Source organism: Xiphias gladius, chromosome 18, assembly GCF_016859285.1.
Source record: "Xiphias gladius isolate SHS-SW01 ecotype Sanya breed wild chromosome 18, ASM1685928v1, whole genome shotgun sequence".
NCBI lineage: Eukaryota > Metazoa > Chordata > Actinopteri > Istiophoriformes > Xiphiidae > Xiphias > Xiphias gladius.
The window spans coordinates 10824286-10846640 of NC_053417.1; the positions used below are offsets into that span (position 1 = coordinate 10824286).

Genomic DNA, 22355 nt, shown 5'->3' on the forward strand with positions numbered 1-22355 from the left:
TGAAGGTTATAATGTTCAGGTTTTGTTTGAGCAGTGTTAAAAAGGTGTTGATTCAACTGTATGATCATTTTGGAGGCTGCCTTGCATCAGGTTGACAGGTGTTCCTATTATTTTGTCCACTCCATTCAAATCATCGATCGTAGGCTAAATAACAGATACACCTCTCTGTATAATGCAATACAGTTCAACAACACCACAAACTACAGCCTCCAAATAATACAGTTGAATCATCACCTCTTTAACAACGTTTCAGCAAAAACGCTGTAACCTTCACGAAGGTAAGCTTTATTGCAAGACTGATGTATTAGACTGAATTCGTTTTAGCTAGGTGTTCCTAATAAACTGTCAACTGACTGCACATTCATGATCACTGCATTACATTTATTGGGGCTATGTGTCTTTCTCGACTGTGGGGGGCAGCACCTCTCAGTCACCAGAAAAAAAGAAAGCCAGTCAACTCCAGACTTCCTCCTTCCTTTGAAGAGCTAGCCAAAGCTACTGCTGCAATGGCAAAGCTAATTTTGCTGTGCCTGAAATGTTTTCTTTTATGCAGCTCGATCGAGGCTGTGTTTGAGGATCAAGTAGGAAAATTTGACTGGTAAGAGGAATCTAGAGAGCGAACCAACTATGTGTGCTATTAAGAGTCATGATTTAATGTGGAGGTGCTAATGCTAACACCTGTCACAGCCACTAGCTGCGACCCGGTGTGTTTCTTGCTGGACTTTGTGTAAGAACACAGGCAAAAAAAAAGATAATAACTAAATGAAATGATATTAAATTAATCGAAGAAATTCTATTTACTAGCTTACCTCAGGTGCTGATAGCCTTTTCCACAGTTGTAAATTTTTCATTAGGAAACTAATGGTCCAGTAAAGTCAATGAGTAAATAAATGGGAATGAAACTGGGATCTAAGCATTTGGAAAGCATTGTAACCAAACTGATTATAACCAGGATACCGCCCACCAATATTTTCTCTTTTTAATGATTTAAATAAAAATTTTAATCTGTGTGTCATAACACTGGTTTGATCCCTGTAGTGATACAAGCATTGGTTTAGCCATAATTATAAACTTGCTTGTTGACCTTCAGCCTCTGTCTTGTGATCCACAGGAAGCAACAATATGTAGGCAAGGTTCGTTTTTCTCATTTCGACGCACACATGCAGTCATCCAAAAAGGTGCTTCTGGCAACAGAGAAGAACGTTTTTGCTGCACTCAATACCAGGACTGGAGAACTATGTGAGTATTTTGTTAGTCTGTCGTAATACAGTCCTATTGGGCCAAGTACATAACAGTGATGTTAATGATGTTAAATTACATCATTTCAATGTCTGCTACAGTCTGGCGACATGTGGATAAGACTGGGCCAGAGGGAAACATTGATGCTCTTCTGCAAAATGGACAAGGTGATTTTTGTAATTCGGTTGAGCTTATAGAACTTTTAGTTCCACCGCTGAAAGCAGATAACTCATTAAACTGTTCTTGTCTCTTAGATGCAGTGCTTGTGATTGGTAATGGCCGTCTGCTGCGTTCCTGGGAGATAAATGTCGGTGGTTTGAACTGGGAGATTGTGCTTGACTCTGGCAGGTGATTGACTGGCAGCGATTATGGTTATCATTGCCCTTATTTTGAGCAGTTGTTAATGGCTTTTCTTATATATTTTAGTTTTCAGTCGGCATGTTTGGTTGGACAGCAAGACACAGTGAAGCACGTGGCTGTCTTGAAGAAAACTGCACTCTCTCTCCATTACCTTTCTAATGGTCATCAGAAATGGATAGAGAATCTTCCAGAAAGGTAAATGTCCATATTTTTAAGTTGTCGTGTCAACATATTTGTCTATACACTTATAATATTAGTTTGTCTTCATCAACAAAATGTCTACACCAAATTTAAGTATTTTGTACTTTTACAGAAATAAATAGAGAAAAATCAAGTCAAAAATAAATTAATGACTCGATACGTACATAAAATTTTAATTATTTAACCATAAACAAGGTTGGCATTCTAACAATTGTGTAATCTCTACAGTGAAACCGTGGATTACCAGGCTGTGTATTCTGGGGGAAATGGTGAAGTTTATGCCCTGGGAGTCGTTCCCCATTCCCACATTGCTATTGTTGCTTACAGTGTGGAGGACGGAGAGATAATCAAGCAGGTAATCCTGATTTATTGTAGCTGTATAAAGTATATAAATGCTTTGTAGAATATATGAAATGTAATACTAATCATACTCAGATGCTTAAATAAAACACATACATTCTGAATACATTAAGCAAACCAAACTAATTTAGCACTTTAATACTAAAACTCCACGTTTCTGACGTCTTTGTTTGTATTGTCTTCAGCTATCAGTCGAAGCTCCGTGGCTGTCGAACATTCAGGCCAGCTGTGCAGTGGTCGGCCAGGGGACGTTGACATGTGTGGACTCTGCAACTTTGTCCTTGTACATGCTTGACTTGGATGTGCATACACAGATGACCCAAATCCCCCTGCAGGTACCCACCAAAATAAAACAAAATCAGTCAAACTTTTTCCACTTTATGAAATTACCATGTGTGTCCTCTTCTCTGGTTTGGGCAGGTTTCCTAATTCTCTCTCTTCTCTGCATTTCGCTACCAGCACAATAGAACCGTCTCTCTTTATACATTCCTTTATCGCTCTGTGTGAATGCTTTTTACCATCTTTTACAGTCTGCTTTCATTTGTCTCCTACTAGTCCCTTGGACTTGAAGCAGCCCCCGGCTTCCATCCAGCACTGGTGTCCACCCAGCCTAACCCAGCTCGCCCACCGCTGTCAGAGTTCTTCCTTCAGCTCGGGCCTGAACACTACCTGCTTCTCCAGCTCAACAATGGTCAAATAGTTACACTGAGGGATATCAAGCCAGTACGTAACTGTTCCTCTCACACACAATTGAGATGCTTACAATTAAAATCCAGATTAACTGTTGTTTCTAATGTTTTCTTCTCAAGAGTGTTATCTTAGTATGGTATTGCAATTATTCTACTGTACGTCACTCTAGATACCATCTTCAATTACATGCCTAAAATCTAAATGTCATCTGGCTTTCTTGATCAAGTATTTAACTGTCAGAACTAAATGGGTGGATAAACTCTACAGTAGTAGTTATTACCAATACCCAGGCTATCTTTAAAGCAAAATTCTAACTATCTTCTTAGGTTCTAAAAAATTTAAAATAAATTTGTATTTTTGGGCTCTGAAATTTTTCCAAAATGTAATATTTTTTATATTTTAAAAAAAAATGTAAATTTCGGTGTGTCGTGCTGAGATACTGCAATTGTTAGTAAGTGATAATGATTGATGATGCAGTTAATTTGTCTCGATTCACAGGCAATGCTGGTTTCATTTGCTACCACTGGAGAGAAGACTGTTGCTGCTGTCATGTCACCCAAGAATAAAACTGTGAGTTAATGAGAAATCATACATTTACGTTTGTCGTTGTGCTCTCTGGGCACATTACAGTATATATCAGCAGGTTTAGTGCAGTCTTATTTGTCCCCTTGTGTGCTTGATATGTGATGGGCACATTGATTTTGATCAACAAATCCAATGTTTTACACTGCAGCTGGGAAATCTTTTTAGCTTAATTCAACATTACTTTAACAGTCAAATGAAGATGAAAGATATGACAATCTGTGTCTTCCCCATAGGCTTGCAGTCTTAACCTCTTTAGTGCAGAAACTGGACGCAGACTTCTAGACACAACTCTGATCTTTAATATGGATCCTAATGGTGGGAAACCAGAGAAGGTATGTCTGGTTTTTTTGTTTGTTTTTTTTTTGTTTGTTTGTTTTGTCTTTCCCCAACGATACTGTGATTGGTCACGCAGCCGTGGCCTTTACACAGAGTCGAACGTGATTAATTTAAGAGTAGATGGGCTGAGCTTGGGAGCGGACTTTCTGTACATACAAGCTTTAGGGTGTCAACAATAGGGTTCCAATCTATGTCATTTTTATTCTGTCTTTCAGCTGTATGTACAGGCATTCCTCAAGAAAGATGACTCTGTTGGCTACAGGGTCATGGTGCAGGCAGAGGACCACACACTCACTTTCATACAACAGCCAGGTATGGATGGCAAAAACAGGGAGCTTTATCTGTCTAGCTCTGTCTGTCTGCAGTAATGTAAATGTTGTCTCAAGTAATGGTGTGCACTGCTGCCCGCAACAGTGCCAGTTTTTATTCTACCACTGAGGGGCGCCAAAGTCAAAAATTTTTAAATCTTGCTCATAGTAACTAGATAACAGACAAAATAACAGACCTATTTTTCCCCAGGGATGTAATTTGGCCAAATCCCACAACTACGTGAATGTCTGGCCCTTGTAGTTGTCTACATGTGGTGTGTTGTAGAGAAATCAAAGCCAGCTGACGGTCAATAGGTGAAACTTAGATTTATGTGAGTCGTGAGTCTTACCCTCATGGTGTTTACTTTAAAGATCCAGTACATCTTTCCAGAGTGCAAAACAGTCTGGTGGGCCATGCTTTGCCTTATGATAACATTTTTGAATATTTCCACCTCTTAATCATCACAGATACTGCCAACATCTGACCACTGTGTGGAGCACAAACAGACTCTCCGTTTTCATAATATACACATAATCTTGTCCTTTCCACAAGTGTGAGGAGGAAAAAAATGTGGCATGTCATAATTCACAAAAAGCGTCAGCACTAAGTGCATACTGTCATAGGGTGTGGAAAGTGGAATGAATGATTACAGAACAATAATGCGTCTTGTTTTCCAGGGCGTGTAATGTGGACAAGAGAAGAGGCCCTGTCAGATGTGGTGACAATGGAAATGGTGGATCTGCCCCTCACAGGAACGCAGGCAGAGCTGGAGGGAGAGTTTGGCAAAAAGGCCGGTAAATGTCAAACCAAAATCCCTTCTTTAGTTTTTTTTATCCCAAATTTTTCAGATTTATGTACTAATCTCTGCTGTGGATTAGTATTCAGTATTTTATCTATCAGTTTCAGTAGTTGTCAGACTCTCCTGCACGTTCTAGAAACATAGGACAGTTGTCCAATTTCTAATTTGCTTTTTATGTTTGCTTCAGCTGCCCAGCACCTGCATTTAATCATTACTTGTTTTAATTATTTTTGTGGTTGCTACAGGTAGATAGCCAGCCAGTTAAGAAAAAAATTATTGGGTATGTTAGGTCATGAATCACTTGGTTGCTATTAGCTTCACTTCCTTCTGTTTTGCCTTGTTTTTATTGCCGCGTTTGGATTCAGCCATTCAAGGTAACAGACTTCTTCTGCTCTTTCTCAACAACACTTGATTGCCTGTCTTAAGGTTAGGGTCTTGTTGCCTGAAAATCCTTTCCTGCACTGTTTTTATTAATGATGCAAGCAATATGCTGCTGCCTAATAAGTATTATTTGACTGTATTTTAGTTTTTACACAGTGATCAGTGCTCTATAGAGCCTTTTCATGTTGTGAGGTACACCTGTGCTTTCCTTGCCATGACAACACGTCCACTGCGACAAAGGTCTAGTTTTTGTATATAATTACATCCCTAAATGTGAATTGAATCTACTGAAAGTCATTAAGCAGCTTCTGTGGTCTTGCTGTAATGTGTCTAGACGGCCTGATGTCCATGGTGCTGAAGAGGCTCTCCTCTCAGTTCATCTTGCTGCAGGCCTGGATCGCCCACCTCTGGAAGCTGTTCTACGACGCACGGAAGCCTCGCAATCAAGTTAAAAATGACGTGACCATTGAGAACCTGTCCAGAGATGAGTTCAACTTGCAGAAGATGATGGTTATGGTTACTGCATCTGGGAAAGTACGAAACTAAAGCTTACCCTCTCTTTTAGTTGTTGTTCAGCAGTTGTGCAGGGGGGACAAGCTGTGCTGCACAGTTGTGGTAAAACTAGATTGTGTTTATTTTGTCTAAGCTCAGGCAGGCCTAAAGTAAAATGAAACACTAATAAACAGACTCCATCAGACCTCTCTGAAACTCACTTTTTCCTGGTACGGTTCATCCTTTTCTTCTTTTCTGTTCAGCTCTTTGGGATTGACAGCAAGACCGGCAGTATTTTATGGAAGCACTACCTGGACAACATCCCGTCTAATGCGGCCTTCAAACTAATGGTGCAACGGACCACTGCACACTTCCCTCATCCCCCACAGTGCACACTGCTCATCAAAGACAAGGTAGTTAACAACAAGGGTTCTAAACTCTGTGGTTAAAGAACTTTAGGTTGGGATTCAATTTTGTTTTCTCTTGGGCCGCGTTAACACAAACAAAGGAAATTACTTTACAGTGAAATCAGCTGATTTGTACCTCACATAGAGTGAGGGGCTTCAAGAAAGATAACTAAGTTTTTACCGAGCGTGCCTTTGTTAGCATGGTAAAAGCTGAATACTTTTATCCTCCTGCAGTTACCAGCACTTGAAAGAAAAACGTCGGTTTAACCTGGGTAACTTTAGAGGCGGTGTGTATTCATTTTTGCCGTTTCCTATCATTTTCATTCTGGTCTTTTTTTTGTTGTTGTTTTTCATCAGGACACAGGTCTGGCCACACTCCATGTATTTAACCCCATTTTTGGAAGGAAGAGCCACATCAATCCACCCACTCTGCCTCAGCCAATACTTCAGTCACTCATGATGCCACTCATGGACCAGGATTATGCCAAGGTCTTACTTCTCGTTGATGACCAGTACAAGGTCAGTGCCAAGCTGTAAACCAGATCAACATTCTGAATAAACTATTACCCGTACTGTAGGTTGTGCCATTTGTATCCACACCCATTAGACCAACACTCAGCGACTTAGATCTTTCCTCTTTTTGTTCATTGATTCATTCATTCTGTCCATAGATTGGTCTGGCTCCCAGAAGCGGCTTTTAAAAATTGTATCCATCTTACTGATTCCCCCCCCCCCCTCAGGTGTCTGCCTTTCCTTCTACCAAGTATGTACTGCAGCAGCTCCAGGAGATGGCCTCATCCATATTCTTTTACCTTGTTGACTCAAGCCAGGGAAGACTTTCTGGCTACAGGCTACGAACGGCAAGTGAACCATTTTTTCCTGCATTATTTCAAGGTTCTTTGCACATCAGGTCTCAAGATTTTTGGAAACATTTTTGAAATCCTAGCCACAACCAGGCTTCGGCTTGTTTGTTGCCAAATATTGCAACAATGGTTTCACTATTTTTAACGTTCATAATTGCAGTGACAATTTTCCTACATATTTCAGTACTGGGGAAAAAGTGATCGAGAACATTCAAATATATTTTACATAACAAATGATTCATATAATATATTTGATTGAGACTTAGAGTTTCTCCAGAGTCTCTTAGTTTGAAGGAAATCAATGGAGTAGTATACTTTTTAGTGTGAATACCAAGTGGACATGCACAATAATGCGTAAAAAATTCTAAGAATGAACATTATAGTCTGAGGTCTGTTCATTGTTCCTGTTCTCACAGTTTGCTACCACAAAATGATACTTAAATCACAGGTGACTGATTGGAAAAAGAATGAATTTCGATATTTTTGTGTTCTCAGGACTTGTCCACTGAGCTGATCTGGGAGGTCATCATCCCAACGGAGGTACAGAGGATTGTCTCGGTCAAAGGGAAAAGGCCCAATGAGCATGTGCACTCCCAGGGCAGAGTAATGGGAGACCGTAGTGTCCTATATAAGGTAGAGTGACTTCCCCTAAAACCTTACTAACGCTATGGTTTGGAAAGAATTGTGAAAGTTTAAAAATTATACTATTGCTCTTATATGTGCTGGATTAGGTCAATGTTTTGCTCCGTCTTTCCCACTTCAGTCATAAAGACAGTCACTCCCTGTCTTCTGATGTAAACCGAGAACTCATCTTTCCAAGAAAACACTGTATGTCATGTCAGTGTTTCCCCAGTGAATCATATTCACTCCCTCGCACTGACTCTGAAGTATCGTTGCTGTTTTTTTTCTGCTAGGACTCTTACACTCTTTATAGTAGTCCTTGCCTGTAATTTTTGTGACATATGAAATTAATTATTCTATTTCTGCACACAGATTTTTATTAGGCGCACTTTTGCAAAATGCCTAAAATGTACAGTAACAATACAAAACTCCAAAGCTCTGGCAGGGCATTCTGGAGGCTGCAGTGTTCATTACAACTTACAATACAAAAGTGTGGGACAGACCAAATAACATACTGATGTCCCACTTACTCTTAGAGCTTTATCAGTGGTGTGGGAAAAAAAAAACATTTGTACTTAGGGTGGCTCTGGAGGAAAAGGGAGTCACCAAAATCATTAGGAATCATCCCGTGGGGATCAGAAATATCCAGTCATCTGTCCAGTAAGTGTTGATCAATGTGTTAGACAGAGTGATCGGAAAGCCAACACCACCACATTTTAGACCTTGCTGCTAGTGGTGCAAATATTTGCTGTTATATTTTTAACCATGATCTTGTCATTTCTTGTGTCCCATTTGATCACAGAGACAGCAAATGTGCAATCACAAAAATCATACCTCCATATCAGACACAGCCAAGAAGCCCCTTATATTATTTCGTGATTCAATAGGTCCTGTGTATTTTAAATTAATTGTTCATAAAAACCTTTTTTTCTAAATAAATAAAGACAGATATCATTTTACATCTAAACATTACACCTTATCAATGAAGTTGCTTATATATAACATGTCTGAGAAATGTGTAACTGAAAGACACTTCTGTTTTGAATTTTATGAATATTTTATTTTCTTGAATTTAACTAAAAATTTGTGTCCATTATCAAATTATGTATTTTTCAGTTTTGTTTTAAGATGCTGAATTTATCCAATTTTTTAATAGTACTTGAACCCTAATCTACTGGCGTTGGTGACGGAGAGCACAGACTTGCATCAGGAGCGCAGCTTTGTCGGGATCCTGTTGATTGATGGCGTGACTGGTCGCATCTTCCACGAGGCCGTTCAGAGAAAGGCCAGAGGACCGGTGCATGTTGTGCACTCTGAAAACTGGGTGGTGGTGAGTATTAGTGACAGCTACAGTCACTCTTAAGGGCAGAAATAATGATGATCTTCTGTTCTTTTGTTGCACTAAGAATATGGAGTTAGCTCATGGCAGATGTATAAAAATGACCAAGCACCCACACTCTAATTAAACATTGATCACATTAATAGACAGACTTTGACACGGACAACAGGCAAGGCCTAGAGGGTCATGTGATCTGACAAGTGAATGCATCCTCTGCCTGTTTGATTCCTCAGTACGAATACTGGAGCACCAAGTCTCGCAGGAACGAGTTCTCTGTAATTGAACTGTATGAAGGAATGGAGCTCTACAACAGCACTGTGTTCAGCTCGCTGGATCGGCCACATGCTCCTCAAGTGCTTCAGCAGTCTTACATTTTCCCCTCCTCCATTTCTACCATGGAGGCCACTCTGACGGAGAAGGGCATCACCAGCCGCCACCTGCTCAGTAAGTTTCAGTGGCATATATTGCTGTCTGCCACATATTTTCCAGTTACATACAGTTGTGAGAATAACTCACTTTTTCCTCTTAAACGAAAAGGTCTTTTAAAAATTGTTTGGCCCATTCCCCTTTTTAAATGTTGTTCTGGGTTTGCTTTGTCACAGTTGGCTTGCCATCTGGAGGGATTTTGTCATTACCTAAGATGTTCCTTGACCCTCGGAGGCCAGAAATAGTGTCTGAGCAAAGCCGGTAAGCCCTTCAGTCAAATTTGGTTTAAAACATTTCACTGATTTTTATTTTTTATTTTTATTTATTTATTTACTCACTCACTCACTCACTCACTCACTCACTCACTCAATCTGTTTAACCTGTTCACTTAATTCTCCAGTGAAGAGAACTTGATACCATACGCACCAGAGTTGCTGATCCGTACAGAATGGTTCATCAACTACAATCAAACTGTATCAAGAGTGCGAGGAATTTACACTGCACCCTCCGGACTTGAGTCAACCTGTCTGGTGAGTGTGCCTTCACAATACTGACAAACTATTATATGATGATTACCAAGATATTAGTGTCTTCAAGTGTTACAGTTGTCTACCTTATTGTAAAATGTTTTGACAGAAAAGTGGCTCAGAAAGCTTTTATTTTTGTGCTGTCTTTTGTTGAGCTGCCACTGCGTATTAGAATTTAATTTCCACGTTTTCTATAGCAACATGAATACATTCATTTGTTGTGTTATCTTCTAAAATCATGGTTAACTTATCTTGATCACTAGTGCCATTATATTGTGATATTTGCTTTCCATTAAAGGTCATGAGACGAATGGTCACTGGCATTTAGGATAAAATTAATGAAGAAAATATATTTATTTGTTATTTTATGATTATTATCTGTGTAGAACACCTAAAGTAATGATTCATTTGGACAGTAAATGACTCAGTACTGTAGCCATAAAGATTTAAATGTATCCAAAAGAGGTATTGATACAGTCAACACCCGGTGTCCTCCCTTACAGTTAAATTAAGCAAAAATACGATGTTACTTTTTTCCTTGTAGGTGGTGGCATACGGCCTCGACATCTACCAGACACGCGTGTATCCCTCGAAGCAGTTTGACGTACTAAAAGACGACTATGACTACATGCTGATCAGCAGCGTACTCTTCGCTCTTTTCTTTGCCACCATGATCAGCAAACGCCTGGCAGAAGTCAAACTGCTCAACCGGGCCTGGCGGTAAAGTGATCGTCAAAATCCCATCTCGGCCAGCCCTGAGGCTGCACAAAGGACCTCAGCCCGAGGAGATAAGATGGCTGAGGACGTGCCTGTAGAAGAACACAGGTCAAAGTTCGATAAGGCCCATAAGGAACTGCAAGGGTGAGGGGACAGCGGGGTGGGGGTGACAGGAGGGGTTAGTAGAGGTTTTATGTGTTTATTTTTTAACTTATTTTGCAAGCACAAGGAATTATTTCACAGTAGAGTAATTGTTTTTTGTGCCATGTCATTTTGATTAAATGTTTAACACATAACTAATTACAAATTAATGAAACAGAATTGGATTTATTAAATCGTGGAGTTTGTAAATTCCAACACGTGAAAGTTACTGTTTACATTCTCCAGAAACAAGTAAGGAAAAAAAGGTTTTGAGGTTGTTATTTAGAAGAATTTATTTACAATCAGTAGGCTGGCAAATCTGCTGACCCGTTGCAGTTCTAAGCCTTCCTAAAGCATCATGCCGAAACGCGTGAGCAGATCAGATTGCTGTTTTTTTTTTTTTTTTTTTTTTTTAACTATGGAGTGGGGCCCTTTTTTCCTGACTCGCTTCCGGAGAATATAGTCACTGCTTTTTTTAAAAGGCGGACCACCCGGCTGAACTTAAGTGCAGGAGAAGCGCACCTTTTTCCTCTTATGAACACATGTAAAAGTTAGATACCGGAGCAATGATAGTTTTTTTCCAAGAATACATTTTGTTACACTTCTGCTGCATTAGACTGCTCTAATGGAGAGTTATAATAAATGTGGAGGTCAGAGAAAACAGAAGACATACAACATGTGAGCATAATTGGTACAATACCGTAGTTGTATGGTTTATACTTTTAGCCTGCTGAAACACCGTGAGACCTGAATGCCATTTGGTTTAATGGCAAATGAAATGTGAATATACAGTGTGAGGAGATGGTGTAGCATGGACAAGGAAGGGTTATTTGTGCTTTCCTGAAGACTCTCCCACCAAAAGCACTGTCACACTGTCTCCACCATCACGCGCTTGACCAAGGTACGACCAGCACAAGCCTTTATTTTATGTACATCAGTCATCCTGCAGCTCATATGTTTGTGAGCAGTTTTGATCCAACGTCCACTGTTGTTGATGCTCCATTAAAATTGGTCTCAGAACTCCAGTTTGAGTGTTTTCGCAAACTTTCTAAGAGGCTGCAAAAGACAATTGTCGAAACCTTGAAATGTGTGATTAGAGATTAGACATTTTTCAAGTAATCATGATGTATCTTATTCAATATAGGTACAGGACTTTTAAAAGTATTGGTAACGTGTCCACACCTAGTGTAGGTTGCCATACCTTTTCTAAAAAAGTGTTTATCAGATATAAACTAGCAAAAGACATTAACAAACTTCAACCTAAACATTAAGTCAATAATTACATTATTAATGATGAGTTATATACTGTATGGTACACATTTAATTTTGTCTGCATTATAGTATGTGTTGTGTCATCGCAGAATCACGACTTACTGTTGATTAATATAAGTAAATTAAAAAATTTTGGAAGATGCTTCTTCTTAGTTGTAGTTTCTTTAAATATCCATGGCACAATAGTGGTGGGAAAAAGAGCTGATGTTTGCCTCCTCTTTTCAAAGAAACGAATAGGATTAAATAATCTATTAGTCTTGCGTCACAGTGAGAATATTGGCAAAGCAGAGACCGCCATCCAGAAAACATTGAACACTGAACCAATTATAGAATGAATAAGTTATTTTATTTCTATAAATAGATTAAAAACACAATTTTACAATGATTTACTTTTGACGCAACATTTAGAACTTACAAACTGCCTTTGCTCAGGTGAAATTTGACACAGAACCTTCATGAGAACTTCCAACCCACTGGTGTAACAAAGGCTGTAAATGTGGGTCTGCACCTCAATGGTGTTAATGTAACATGAATTCCCTGCCCTCACACAGACACAAAAGGAATTACTAAAGCTCCAATCTTTTCATTTTTGACCGTATGCAGTATCTGAGCTAAATTCACATACATTATTAAATAGTTTGTCTTAATGAGTTATATTTAGTGTTCATCAACTGATCATAAGAATAAAGGCCTCTTTTACAAATGTGTATATAAACACATCTGATGTAAAGCCTTTAACAGCATCCGAAAACATTAATGACTTAGTTGTTCTTCAGACAGTATGTGCATCAAAGGACCTGTCAATTTAAGAGTGACAGCAGGTTTGTTGTGTTCTGAATTTTGGTTGGCTTGGTGTAACTTTGAAATAAAAAGATCAGCTTTTTTTGATTGTGACAGCTGCTTAATAAAAGTTAAGTGCACTTGCACATAGAACTTGAGGCATGAGCATTGAAATTGAATAGAATCCACTGAAACCTTATAGAGAGTTTTATCAGGTGAAAATATCACTGTAGTTCAAAACTTGTGTGATTCCAATATTGGCCAAACGGTCACTGTCAAATTTACCTTAAATCGTTATCTTAATGTGAGAATGATCCTGCAAAACATAAATCTATCAATACATTATACTTATGATTTAAAAGCAGCATTTTCATAAAACATACATGAACAAGCCCAGCTTGTACAGACAGTAATTATTTGCTCACTTCTAACAAAAAAAAATGTGCTATTAGCTCAGATTCTTTTAGTGATATGAGCATGTGGATGTCAGACTTAAAGACTTAAAATAAATGAGTGTTGAGACGTTTTCCCTGTGAGATAACTGCAGTACCCAAAATTAAAAAATGTTTACAGGAGGTAAATACGTCTTCACTATTAGTGAAAACACTGGAATGTTATGTTGTTTTCTGGGTTGAAATAGAGGAGGCCTCGATAAAATACTGACTGGTGAAATCTTCAGTTACAAAAAAACCACATTAAACGTCACAGTGCGGTCTGGTATAAGTGATCTCAGAATACATCAGTTACTGAAAGTAACACCAATATGACATTAGACATGCAAATGTAGCATGAAGATGTTTTCACACACTCTGTATAGTGTATCACATGGTTATTAATGATGTCCGTCACAGTTTTGTACTCATCAAGTTTCAGACCCAGTGACATAAGTGAGGGTTTCTATCTATTCTGCCATACGCTTGTGTTTCCCATCCTCGCCGGTTCACTGAGGAGTCTCTCTCGCCTGTCCGTGCATGCTGGTTGGCCCGGCGGCAGGAGGATGTAGTGTGTGGCACTGGCCTGTCTGCCATCCTTCAAAATAGGAACAATGCAGGGAGGAAACTGAGCTGCAGGTGGCGACCTTTCACTGTGCTGTCTTTGTGATGCCTTGCTCACATATTTTGGGTTAGCAGCAAAACTCTGTGTGGCAGGCATCACACCATTGATATAAATTGGAAGGCTCTTAGGGCTCGGGGTACGTGGTGGGCAGGGCGGGACTAGAGGGACCCTTGGAGGAATTTTGGGGGGCTTGTCTTCCTCGTTGGTGCTCACAGTTTTCAAAGGGGCAGGAGGTTTTTGTGGGATGGGGATACGAGGAGGGATTTGTGGCTTGTCAGGGGGGCAGGTTGTGGTGCTGCTGTGTGGCTGGAAAGCAGGGCCTGAGAAGGAAAAACGAAATCTGGATGACTGGTGTTGGTCCGGCTGTTTGCTACACAAAGGATCCCCAACTGCTGACACCACATGCTGGTGGTCTTCTCTGTGGAGAGACAGTGCCCAGTCGTTGGCTCCAAACCCACCTCCTCTACCTGTTGGTCTGTCCTCTCTGCCTGGCCAGGAGAAAGCCATTGAGCCAATCCCAGCACCACCCGCCCGTAACGAGCTCTCCTGGTAGGCATGATTTACTTGGCCACAGTCTCTGTTACTGCCCCTGGAAATGGCCTTGGGGCAGCTTTTGGGCAAAAGGCGCTGTCGGTCACTGGTAAAAAACTCCACCTCGTTATCTGCTGCTTCATCCGACATGAGCTCCTCAGGGTCGGGCAGAGGCGGCAGGGGTTTGGCCTCTCTCTGGAGGCCCCCAAACACTGTCCGTCTCTGAGAAGAAGGGACCACCTGGTCTCCCTCATGGGGCCGCAGTATGTTATCAGACGTTAGGCGATAAGTATCAGAGTAGAAAGAAGACTGGGGTAGGGAGATATTGGCTGGGAAGGGGAAAAAGAATCATGTATTAAACCAATGTCCCTTTTTTACACAAGGTTTTGCTATCACTGGTGTTTCCTTCAGAGCAGAAACAACTCTCAAAGGAAGAAACATGGAAAACAACTTGCAATGAGAAAAATCTCTTTAACTAGAGTATAGTGATGGTGTAGGATGGAACAAACACCAGGGGGAGTCGGCTGCCCACTCTGCTTTACAAAAAAAAAAAAAAAAAAACTGTTTTGATGACAGTATCTTACAGGAAACAAAAGTAAAAACATGTGGAAAACAAACGCTTAACCTATCACCCTCTTCGTCAAACATCAGCCACAACACCCTGATTAACACAGGAATCGTTATTATCTGCGGGTCAGGCCATAATCTTAACGGAGCTTCCCATAACCTTCTCTATGGAAACATCCGACGTGCCCCAGACTGCAGGAACAGCTGGTGACCAGGGAGTGATAGCTTCCCCTCCTCCTTCACCCTGCTCTCCTCTCTGCTACAGTGCTCAGCCCAGTGATGACAAGCTCACCTAAACCCGTTCTACATGCTGTTTTATGTGTCAAGACAGGGTTTAAACTCTAGTTTTTCAAGCCAAAATGAGTTTAAGAACATAAATCTATTATACTGACAAATTAACTTAATTTTAAAATTATGACAACATTAAGAAAATTAAAAATTAAAAGACTTGTCAGATCTTTGAAGTGTTTCACAATAATTCAAAATAGACAGTTAAAAAACAATTGCCGTTATCAGCGTTTTTTTTTTCTATTGTTTATTTGCTTATTTTATTTCAGTTTTACAGATAATTCATACTTGTGTGTACTATGTGTGTTTTCAACAAACAGTCCTTTCTATCTCAGTGGTTAACAGTTCATTCTAATGTAACTCACCCCAATAAAAGCATGTTGTAGCGGCATTTAATTTTCAAAACCCAGTTCTGCAATTATCAATAATTACAGATTAAAATGAATATTGTAATGTTCCTAAGAAATACTAACTCAAACTCACAAAGCATTTTTAACTGTCATAAGTGCCGTATGCATCTGTGCTAGTTGTAAACAGTTTTCAATCTTTAATCTGTGGCAAAGATAATTGTATACTTTCTTATATGTAAAACTAATACACAAAGGACTTACAGTTACATTCTTTGGCCATCTGCTCTTGTTGAAGCTCCGTCAGGTTGTGTTCCATATCAGCACTCAGCCCAAAGCACATTCTGCAAAGCAAGAGAGGTTGAGAAATCCATACAGAGCTGTGCATGTGTGTAAATCATTCCCGCACATAACCTGTCATGAGTTAGTCATTATATGTGAAATAACAAGCATAACATGTGCTTTAACAGAACATATGTTCTGTTCATCTTTATGTTTTTACATTATATAACACCATTACAAGTTTCTCGATGTTTTCTCTGAGCCATACCATTCAAGTATTTTTATTCCTTATTTACCTAATATTGTCATTTTGTTTCGTATTATTTTGCTATATTTCATATTACTATTGCTAATACTGTCTACTTCCATCCTGGAAGAAGGATCCATCCTGTCGCTTTTCCCGAGATTTTTTCTCTTTCTTTCCAGTTAGACATTTTTTTGTCTCTCCTTATCTGAAGTCAACGGTCTAAGGATAGAGGACGTTGTATGGTGTAAAGGCAAAATTGTGATTTAATAATAATGATAAAATTGCCTTCATAAAAGAATATGATGAATCCTGATAGAGGATTCCCTCTGGGAGTAATTTAAAGTGAATGCAAGTGAAAGTCAGATGGCCTTTAAACAAAAGCAGGTGTTCATCTTTTATAACATCTTAAATATTTGTTTTTGGGGTAGGTCTGAGGAGCTGAACCTGGTGTTGTAGTTATTTTTTGGTCTCTTTATACATCAAACTTGGCAAAATAGTATGAAAATAATAAAAATGCAATATCAGAATCATACTCCTGATACTATATGATGAAAGCAAAAGTAGTGATGATATGGTCACACTGTATAATAATAACTGATTATTGTTTGCATTTTGTTCTTAGCAGTGCCAAAATGGTGTTTGCGTACCTGTTCAGGTCATGCTGTCCCCAGTAGTTATTCCGACTCCCGGCCATGCTGTGGCAGAAAGGCAGGTGTGTTCTTAAAAATCATGAAGGTCTGTTGTGCTCCAGCACATGATAGCTCTGTCAAACCCATCACGGCTTCATTGTAGCTAGTGGTAAGCTGCTGGAGGGAAACAGAAAACGGAGTGGTGAGGGATTCATCTTTTCCTCAGCAATCGAAAAACCTGGACATTCACACCTTGTTACTGCAGGTGTGTCAGAATTAAGCTTTAAGCACTAAAACGTGAATCCTCCACATTTGGCTTTTGCATTATAGAACTCCTTCCATTTGTTCTGGTCACACCTTCATCAATGTGAAAAGCTCAAACAGGGCACATAAACCATGCACATCTGGAGCACAACACCATCAAGCACAGCCAGCTGCAGCTAACAGGCAGGTCAAAGGTCAGGAGAGACACACTAGAACAAATACTTAGAGGCTCGAAACACAAACACATATCTCACCTATGGATTAAATAATTCATTATTAATAAAGCACCACATTCGTTGCACCGTTGCACACCTATATTCTACTATGTCCTGTTACTTTTTCTCACTTTGAAAAAAGGTTCTCCTGCACTGAAACATAACTGAGTATATAAAAAGGCATTTCGGGAGAGTAGTAGGCCTGAGATTTTTTTCATCTTTAGTTTGTCTTGACTATTTGCTAGGTACAGTAAATAACCACTTATATTCCTGAAACACTGCATTGTTTTAGGTGAGCCTCCAAGAAACAACCATCACAACAAAAGCTCAGTAAATTACTTCAGTCTGCTCTGGCAGCTGCCATGTGTATCTCTTTGTGGTTCCATCTTAAAGCCATTTGTCTGATGAGCAGGCTGTTGCACAACCTCTGGGTCAGATGTGGGAGGGCAGCAGCACTCCTCACCCTCCTTCCTCTCTGCGACCATGAAGCCCCGCAGTATCTGCCCCTTACAACAGGGACTAATTGTGCAGCAATCCTGTGATGCTGAATGACAAACTCCACCACTGAGACGGCACACCAAAGCACCGCACACACACTTAAAGGAAAAGTTGGTCTAAATCAGATTTGGCTGTGGGTCCTAATACGCATTATTTGAATACATAGCATGTAGTATTTTATCACTTGAGAGAAAATGACATTTAAAGACATCACAATGCAACTAACAAGGAAATATCTTACTGATGATAATAATAATAATAAAATAATAATAATAAATGTCTGTATTAAAGGTGTTGTACAGATTACCAGCTCATGATTAAAAAAAAAAAAAAGAAAAAATCTTAGGTATTGCATTAATTATGTTACCATATGCAGATTGGCGAAACAAAATTTTGTACAGTCAGATGAAGTTCTATATTCTACTTGAATAGCTAATATGTAAAATAAGGACATGTCAAGCCACAGAAGCAAATCCCCATGCCTCCATGTAGTTTGATTCAGATGCTCACCATTTTAATATTTAACTACATATATGATGGCTGCTTCCCATCTCCTGATATGGCACCAGCTGAAATCACTTTTGCAGGGAGATGGGCACACGTATTCTGGGTCAGGTGAAGGTCATCCTGGTTTTATGTGAAAGATGAAGACATCAGTCTTGCTCCGCTTTACTCACAGGGTGGAGGGTCAGAGGGGCAGCTTAGGTTAAACACACCAACTGAAGGGGTTTAAAACTGAGTGGATCCCCAGTGTCAGCAGCACTCTACCCTGGTGGCGTGCCCATGATCAAAGTACTCATTCCCTTCCAGTTTCCAGCAGGGATGCCAATTGTAATCCCTGTAATCAGTGTAATACCTCTGGGTAACTTTGATTCTGACAGAAAATTATCCACAATATTGTGCAGACATGAAAACGTGTCTCCTCTAGCTTTTAAAACAGTATTTATGATGCAGATATAACGGAGACATTTACTGCCCTTATCAACTACAGTAAAAAGCTACATTTCACAATAAAATGCAGTAAAGCAGTAAAATGAAGATACTGTACGCTCTATATTCCCTTTCCTGTCTGTAGAATTGAACCATGCAGCAATTCACCTGCAAGCCGCTAATTAGCAATCCCCACCATCACACACACACACGCACACACACGCACACACACGCACACACGCACACACGCACTCTCACTCGCCTGGAGGTCTCCACTTAACTATCACACAGCAATCTTATTCTTTAAAGTCCTTCTTTGTTTCATGTCACTAATGGGTCTAGGGTTGATGTGGGAAGCAAAAAATGCAGAGCATGCATAATGCAACAAAAAACCCACTACAAACAAAACAATGACCCATGCCGCTATTTGAATATTCATGTGATCCTTAAAACAACCAACTGTGGCGTCATATCCGCCAGTGAACCTCGGAGATGGAAGACGCTGAACAATTATGAATTCTACCGGCAATTACTCAGTGTCCATGAATGGAGCCACTCTCAGGCATGAATGGGCCTTTGTGTCACTTTGGTGCGCAGTGAAACAAGCCTGAAAATCCAAGCGAACTCTCCCATGAGGTTAGGACTGAAGATACGCCATGGAGACAAGCAGACATGGCCAAGGTATGAGCCTGTGCCACAAATCGCCTGCAGGAGAACTGCATGAATTGGCACTGTTGGAAGGACAACCCAGAGGCTGGAAATGGCTGTTTGTTTATCACATGCAGGAGCCTTGATCTGTTGTCCTTGGCTGTCCCCACCTCACTTTTTTCAGGCAATAGGCCATTCACCGACTGGACCTTTGCAGATGATTTAATTACGGTGCTGCTATAAAGTATGTGCTTTACATCACCTAATTACATCTTGCCGTAAACTCTACTGGCCAAGTAACACTCACAGCCCAGCATTCGGCACAGACATCTTACCAAGTGCTTTTGATGTAAATATTTCCACCACCACAATAGTGGGCCGCAGTACTAAAAAAATGCAGTATTGTGTGACCAAGATGAAAGTTTCCTCAAGAAAAATAATCTACATAGACAACTGTGAACGGTTTTACGAAATGAAAGATTTCTAAATGTGCGACCGGCTTTTTCACAAAGCTTTACAGTTTACTAACAAGCCAGGCCTGTGGCAGACATACAATATACTGTACATGTATTGGTTTTTCAGGGGTCAGATGTGCTGGTGCTGTAGATGTGACAGGGCCAAGCCATTCACATCACCAGAGGATGATAATTCAGTGGAATACAGCATGATGGGATACAAGTGGCATGATCCAACCTTGTGGCATGGGGGTAAAAGACAAAATGCAGTTTGTGGAGTGAATATCTTTCATCATTTGCAAAAACACTGAGCCTTAATCCTCTGAGTGGGTACAAAATTTTACTGTACAATTTGCTTCACAACTGTGACATTAGCACATTTTCGATTGTTATGCTCTAGATCGGTGACCAAAACGTTGCATCTCTAATAAACTGTGCTGACAGTATGCGGGAATTCAATCTGTTCATTCACATTTTTATATGCTGGAAAAATTGCACAGCCCCCCTGACCAGTATATGCCACGTACCGCACAGATATACACTTTAGAATTTTGATAATAATAATATAACATTTATATATCTTTTTATATTTGAATTTTTATACTGCACTTATTATTTTTACTCTATGTATATTCTAATCATTATTCTCTACTGCACACTATCCTGTTTAGCACAGCCTCATCAGTATGCCAGGCTAGATTTCACCACACATAGTTTGGTGTTACCATGTGAAAAATGAAGCCTTTCAATCTCGACTTAAATCCTCCTGACCGCGGCACCGATGCTGGTGAATCACAAGTCTCTGGGATCGGCTCATTTCAGCCACGAACTGTACTGCGGTTTACTCAGTGACGGTCATGCAGTTCACCGTGATATGAATCATTTAAACACTGATCAGATTAGCGGGGGCCATGTTTGATTACTGAGGCTGGTTCAGTGGGTGTTTACTGGTTGAGAAAGCCAGCAGGTGTGGAAGTTACCCCGGAGGCTGTGAGCTAGTGAATGGCAGCTCTAGACATCAAGTTGGACTCAGTTGCGCTTTAAATTAAATCACTAACTTCACTCATTCCCACATTTGTATATTTCATAATTTGGTAATAACACAATGCCTGTAGTCCGACATTTCTTGTATAAAGGGTAGAAAAGAGAAAGGTCAGTGTTTATCGGCTGAACTACCTACAGCTAGCCGAACTCGCATTTCCTCTGGCAAGTTCATGTGCAGCTCCCGAGTGTGACTGCCTGTAAATCCAAGTCATACGTGTAATGGGCAGTCCACAGGCTTGTGAAGCAACAATTTAACTTCACGTTAACGACGTTCACGCCTTTTATTTAAACTTTGACCAAAACGCCACACACACACACACACAGACTAAAACTACTTTTTGCCGCTGACTGACTCCCTCCTCAGCGCCCGCTAGCGGCTCCCCGGGGATGGGCCGAACTAGCCCGCCTCGATGGACTCGCTCGGCGGACGTCAGGGAGCCATGCAGCGGGCTCAGGAGGGCAGCCTCTCCCGCTGCCCACAGATAAATGACCCAGACGAACGAGCTGTATCAACCGACACACAGTTCAACTAAAGGGTCTTTTCAAAGAAACAAACAAACAAAAAAAAAAGTACTGTATTTTTGACCAACGGCCGCGTCTCCCGATTCTTTTCGCATTCAACTTTAAGCTCCCGTAGAGAAAGGAAATCGAGCAACGTCTCCTAAGAGGGCTTTCCCGGTCTCTTTTACATAAAACACAGCTCCCGAGCGTTCACTTTATTATAAGTAGATGTAAAGCCCATTTTCCGCCGATTGACATTGTGCTTTGCGTGGCCAAAAGGGAATGAAGTCTTACCGGGGACGATGCCGACTACTTCTCCATCACGTAAAGCTGCTGGGCCAGGCGATCCGCTCCCGTCCAATGTGAGGAGATCTGTCCCGTAGTAGTACGAGCCGGAGTCTCAGTCAAAACTGAACCATGTGCAACATCCCTCCTCTGTCAACAACACTGGGCGGTGAAACTCATTTTGTCAGAGTGACGCGCGTTTCCACATCTCCTTATAAACGCATCCAGCACGCCGAGCACGTTACTGTGGCTCCGCCCAGGACCGCCTTAAAAGGAAAAATTCCCCTAAAAATAAAGACCAGGGGGAAAAATCAAACACCATTAGGAAAAGTAGCCTTTGGCCCCTACACCATAAATAAATGTTTTTTTTTTTTTTTTTTTTTTGTTTGTTTGGGGGGAGGGGGGGTTCTTTTTATACTTAAATGTTACTATTTGCTCTTTGACCCTACCCCACTTATTTTCAGAGGGAAATATTGCGTTTCTAAATCCACTGCAATCATCTGACAAATATTGTCACTAGTTACTTCGCAGATTTTAAATATTACATATGAAACACTACCAAACAGTACAAAAAAGTTCAAATCTGCTCTTTTTTGACCAGCCACGACATTACAGTATCAGCAGCTACAGCCCAATAGCACCCTTAAAGCAGTCATTCAGCATGATTAGTACTTGTACCTTTGATACTTTAGTATATTTTGCTACCAGTTCTGTGTTTTTACT

The 22355-nt window shown here is 40.3% G+C and overlaps 2 protein-coding genes across 6 annotated transcripts; one reads left to right on the top strand and one right to left on the bottom strand.

Moving 5' to 3' along the window:
• Window positions 1–423: 423 nt before the first annotated feature.
• emc1 (ER membrane protein complex subunit 1) lies at window positions 424–11818 on the top strand. Its single transcript, XM_040152205.1, has 22 exons — window positions 424–598; window positions 1112–1239; window positions 1341–1406; window positions 1494–1587; window positions 1666–1794; window positions 2029–2155; window positions 2346–2495; window positions 2716–2883; window positions 3349–3420; window positions 3669–3767; window positions 3987–4083; window positions 4758–4874; window positions 5595–5794; window positions 6016–6165; window positions 6517–6678; window positions 6900–7019; window positions 7518–7655; window positions 8800–8973; window positions 9216–9426; window positions 9585–9669; window positions 9809–9938; window positions 10480–11818. Exons 1-22 carry the CDS (start codon window positions 507–509, stop codon window positions 10657–10659), a joined length of 2889 nt encoding a protein of 962 aa, XP_040008139.1. The 5' UTR covers window positions 424–506; the 3' UTR covers window positions 10660–11818.
• Window positions 11819–11879: 61 nt separating this feature from the next.
• On the bottom strand, window positions 11880–21832 carry LOC120803598 (ERBB receptor feedback inhibitor 1). 5 transcript variants are annotated; one of them, XM_040152207.1, is made up of 4 exons: window positions 21642–21832; window positions 16811–16966; window positions 15899–15978; window positions 11880–14761 (listed from the first exon to the last, which is right to left on the bottom strand). In XM_040152207.1, the coding sequence occupies exons 2-4, from the start codon at window positions 16855–16857 to the stop codon at window positions 13743–13745; spliced, it is 1146 nt and encodes a 381-aa protein (XP_040008141.1). In that variant the 5' UTR covers window positions 16858–16966; window positions 21642–21832; the 3' UTR covers window positions 11880–13742. The 5 variants fall into 5 exon arrangements, with proteins under 5 accessions (XP_040008141.1, XP_040008140.1, XP_040008144.1 ...); XM_040152206.1 differs by having other exon boundaries at window positions 16811–16969; XM_040152210.1 differs by lacking the exon at window positions 21642–21832 and adding an exon at window positions 20983–21163.
• Window positions 21833–22355: the final 523 nt, after the last annotated feature.

Excerpts from the sequence above, each read along its gene's own strand:
- emc1 (XM_040152205.1), top strand. The coding sequence starts at position 507 with ATGGCAAAGCTAATTTTGCTGTGCCTGAAATGTTTTCTTTTATGCAGC. Across the intron at positions 3,421-3,668 it reads TGTCACCCAAGAATAAAACT|GCTTGCAGTCTTAACCTCTT; the intron begins GTGAGTTAATGA and ends TCTTCCCCATAG. Across the intron at positions 4,084-4,757 it reads CACTTTCATACAACAGCCAG|GGCGTGTAATGTGGACAAGA; the intron begins GTATGGATGGCA and ends CTTGTTTTCCAG.
- LOC120803598 (XM_040152207.1), bottom strand. The coding sequence starts at position 16,857 with ATGGCCGGGAGTCGGAATAACTACTGGGGACAGCATGACCTGAACAG. Across the intron at positions 15,979-16,810 it reads GGACAGCATGACCTGAACAG|AATGTGCTTTGGGCTGAGTG; the intron begins GTACGCAAACAC and ends CTTGCTTTGCAG. Across the intron at positions 14,762-15,898 it reads GATGGCCAAAGAATGTAACT|CCAATATCTCCCTACCCCAG; the intron begins GTAAGTCCTTTG and ends TCCCCTTCCCAG.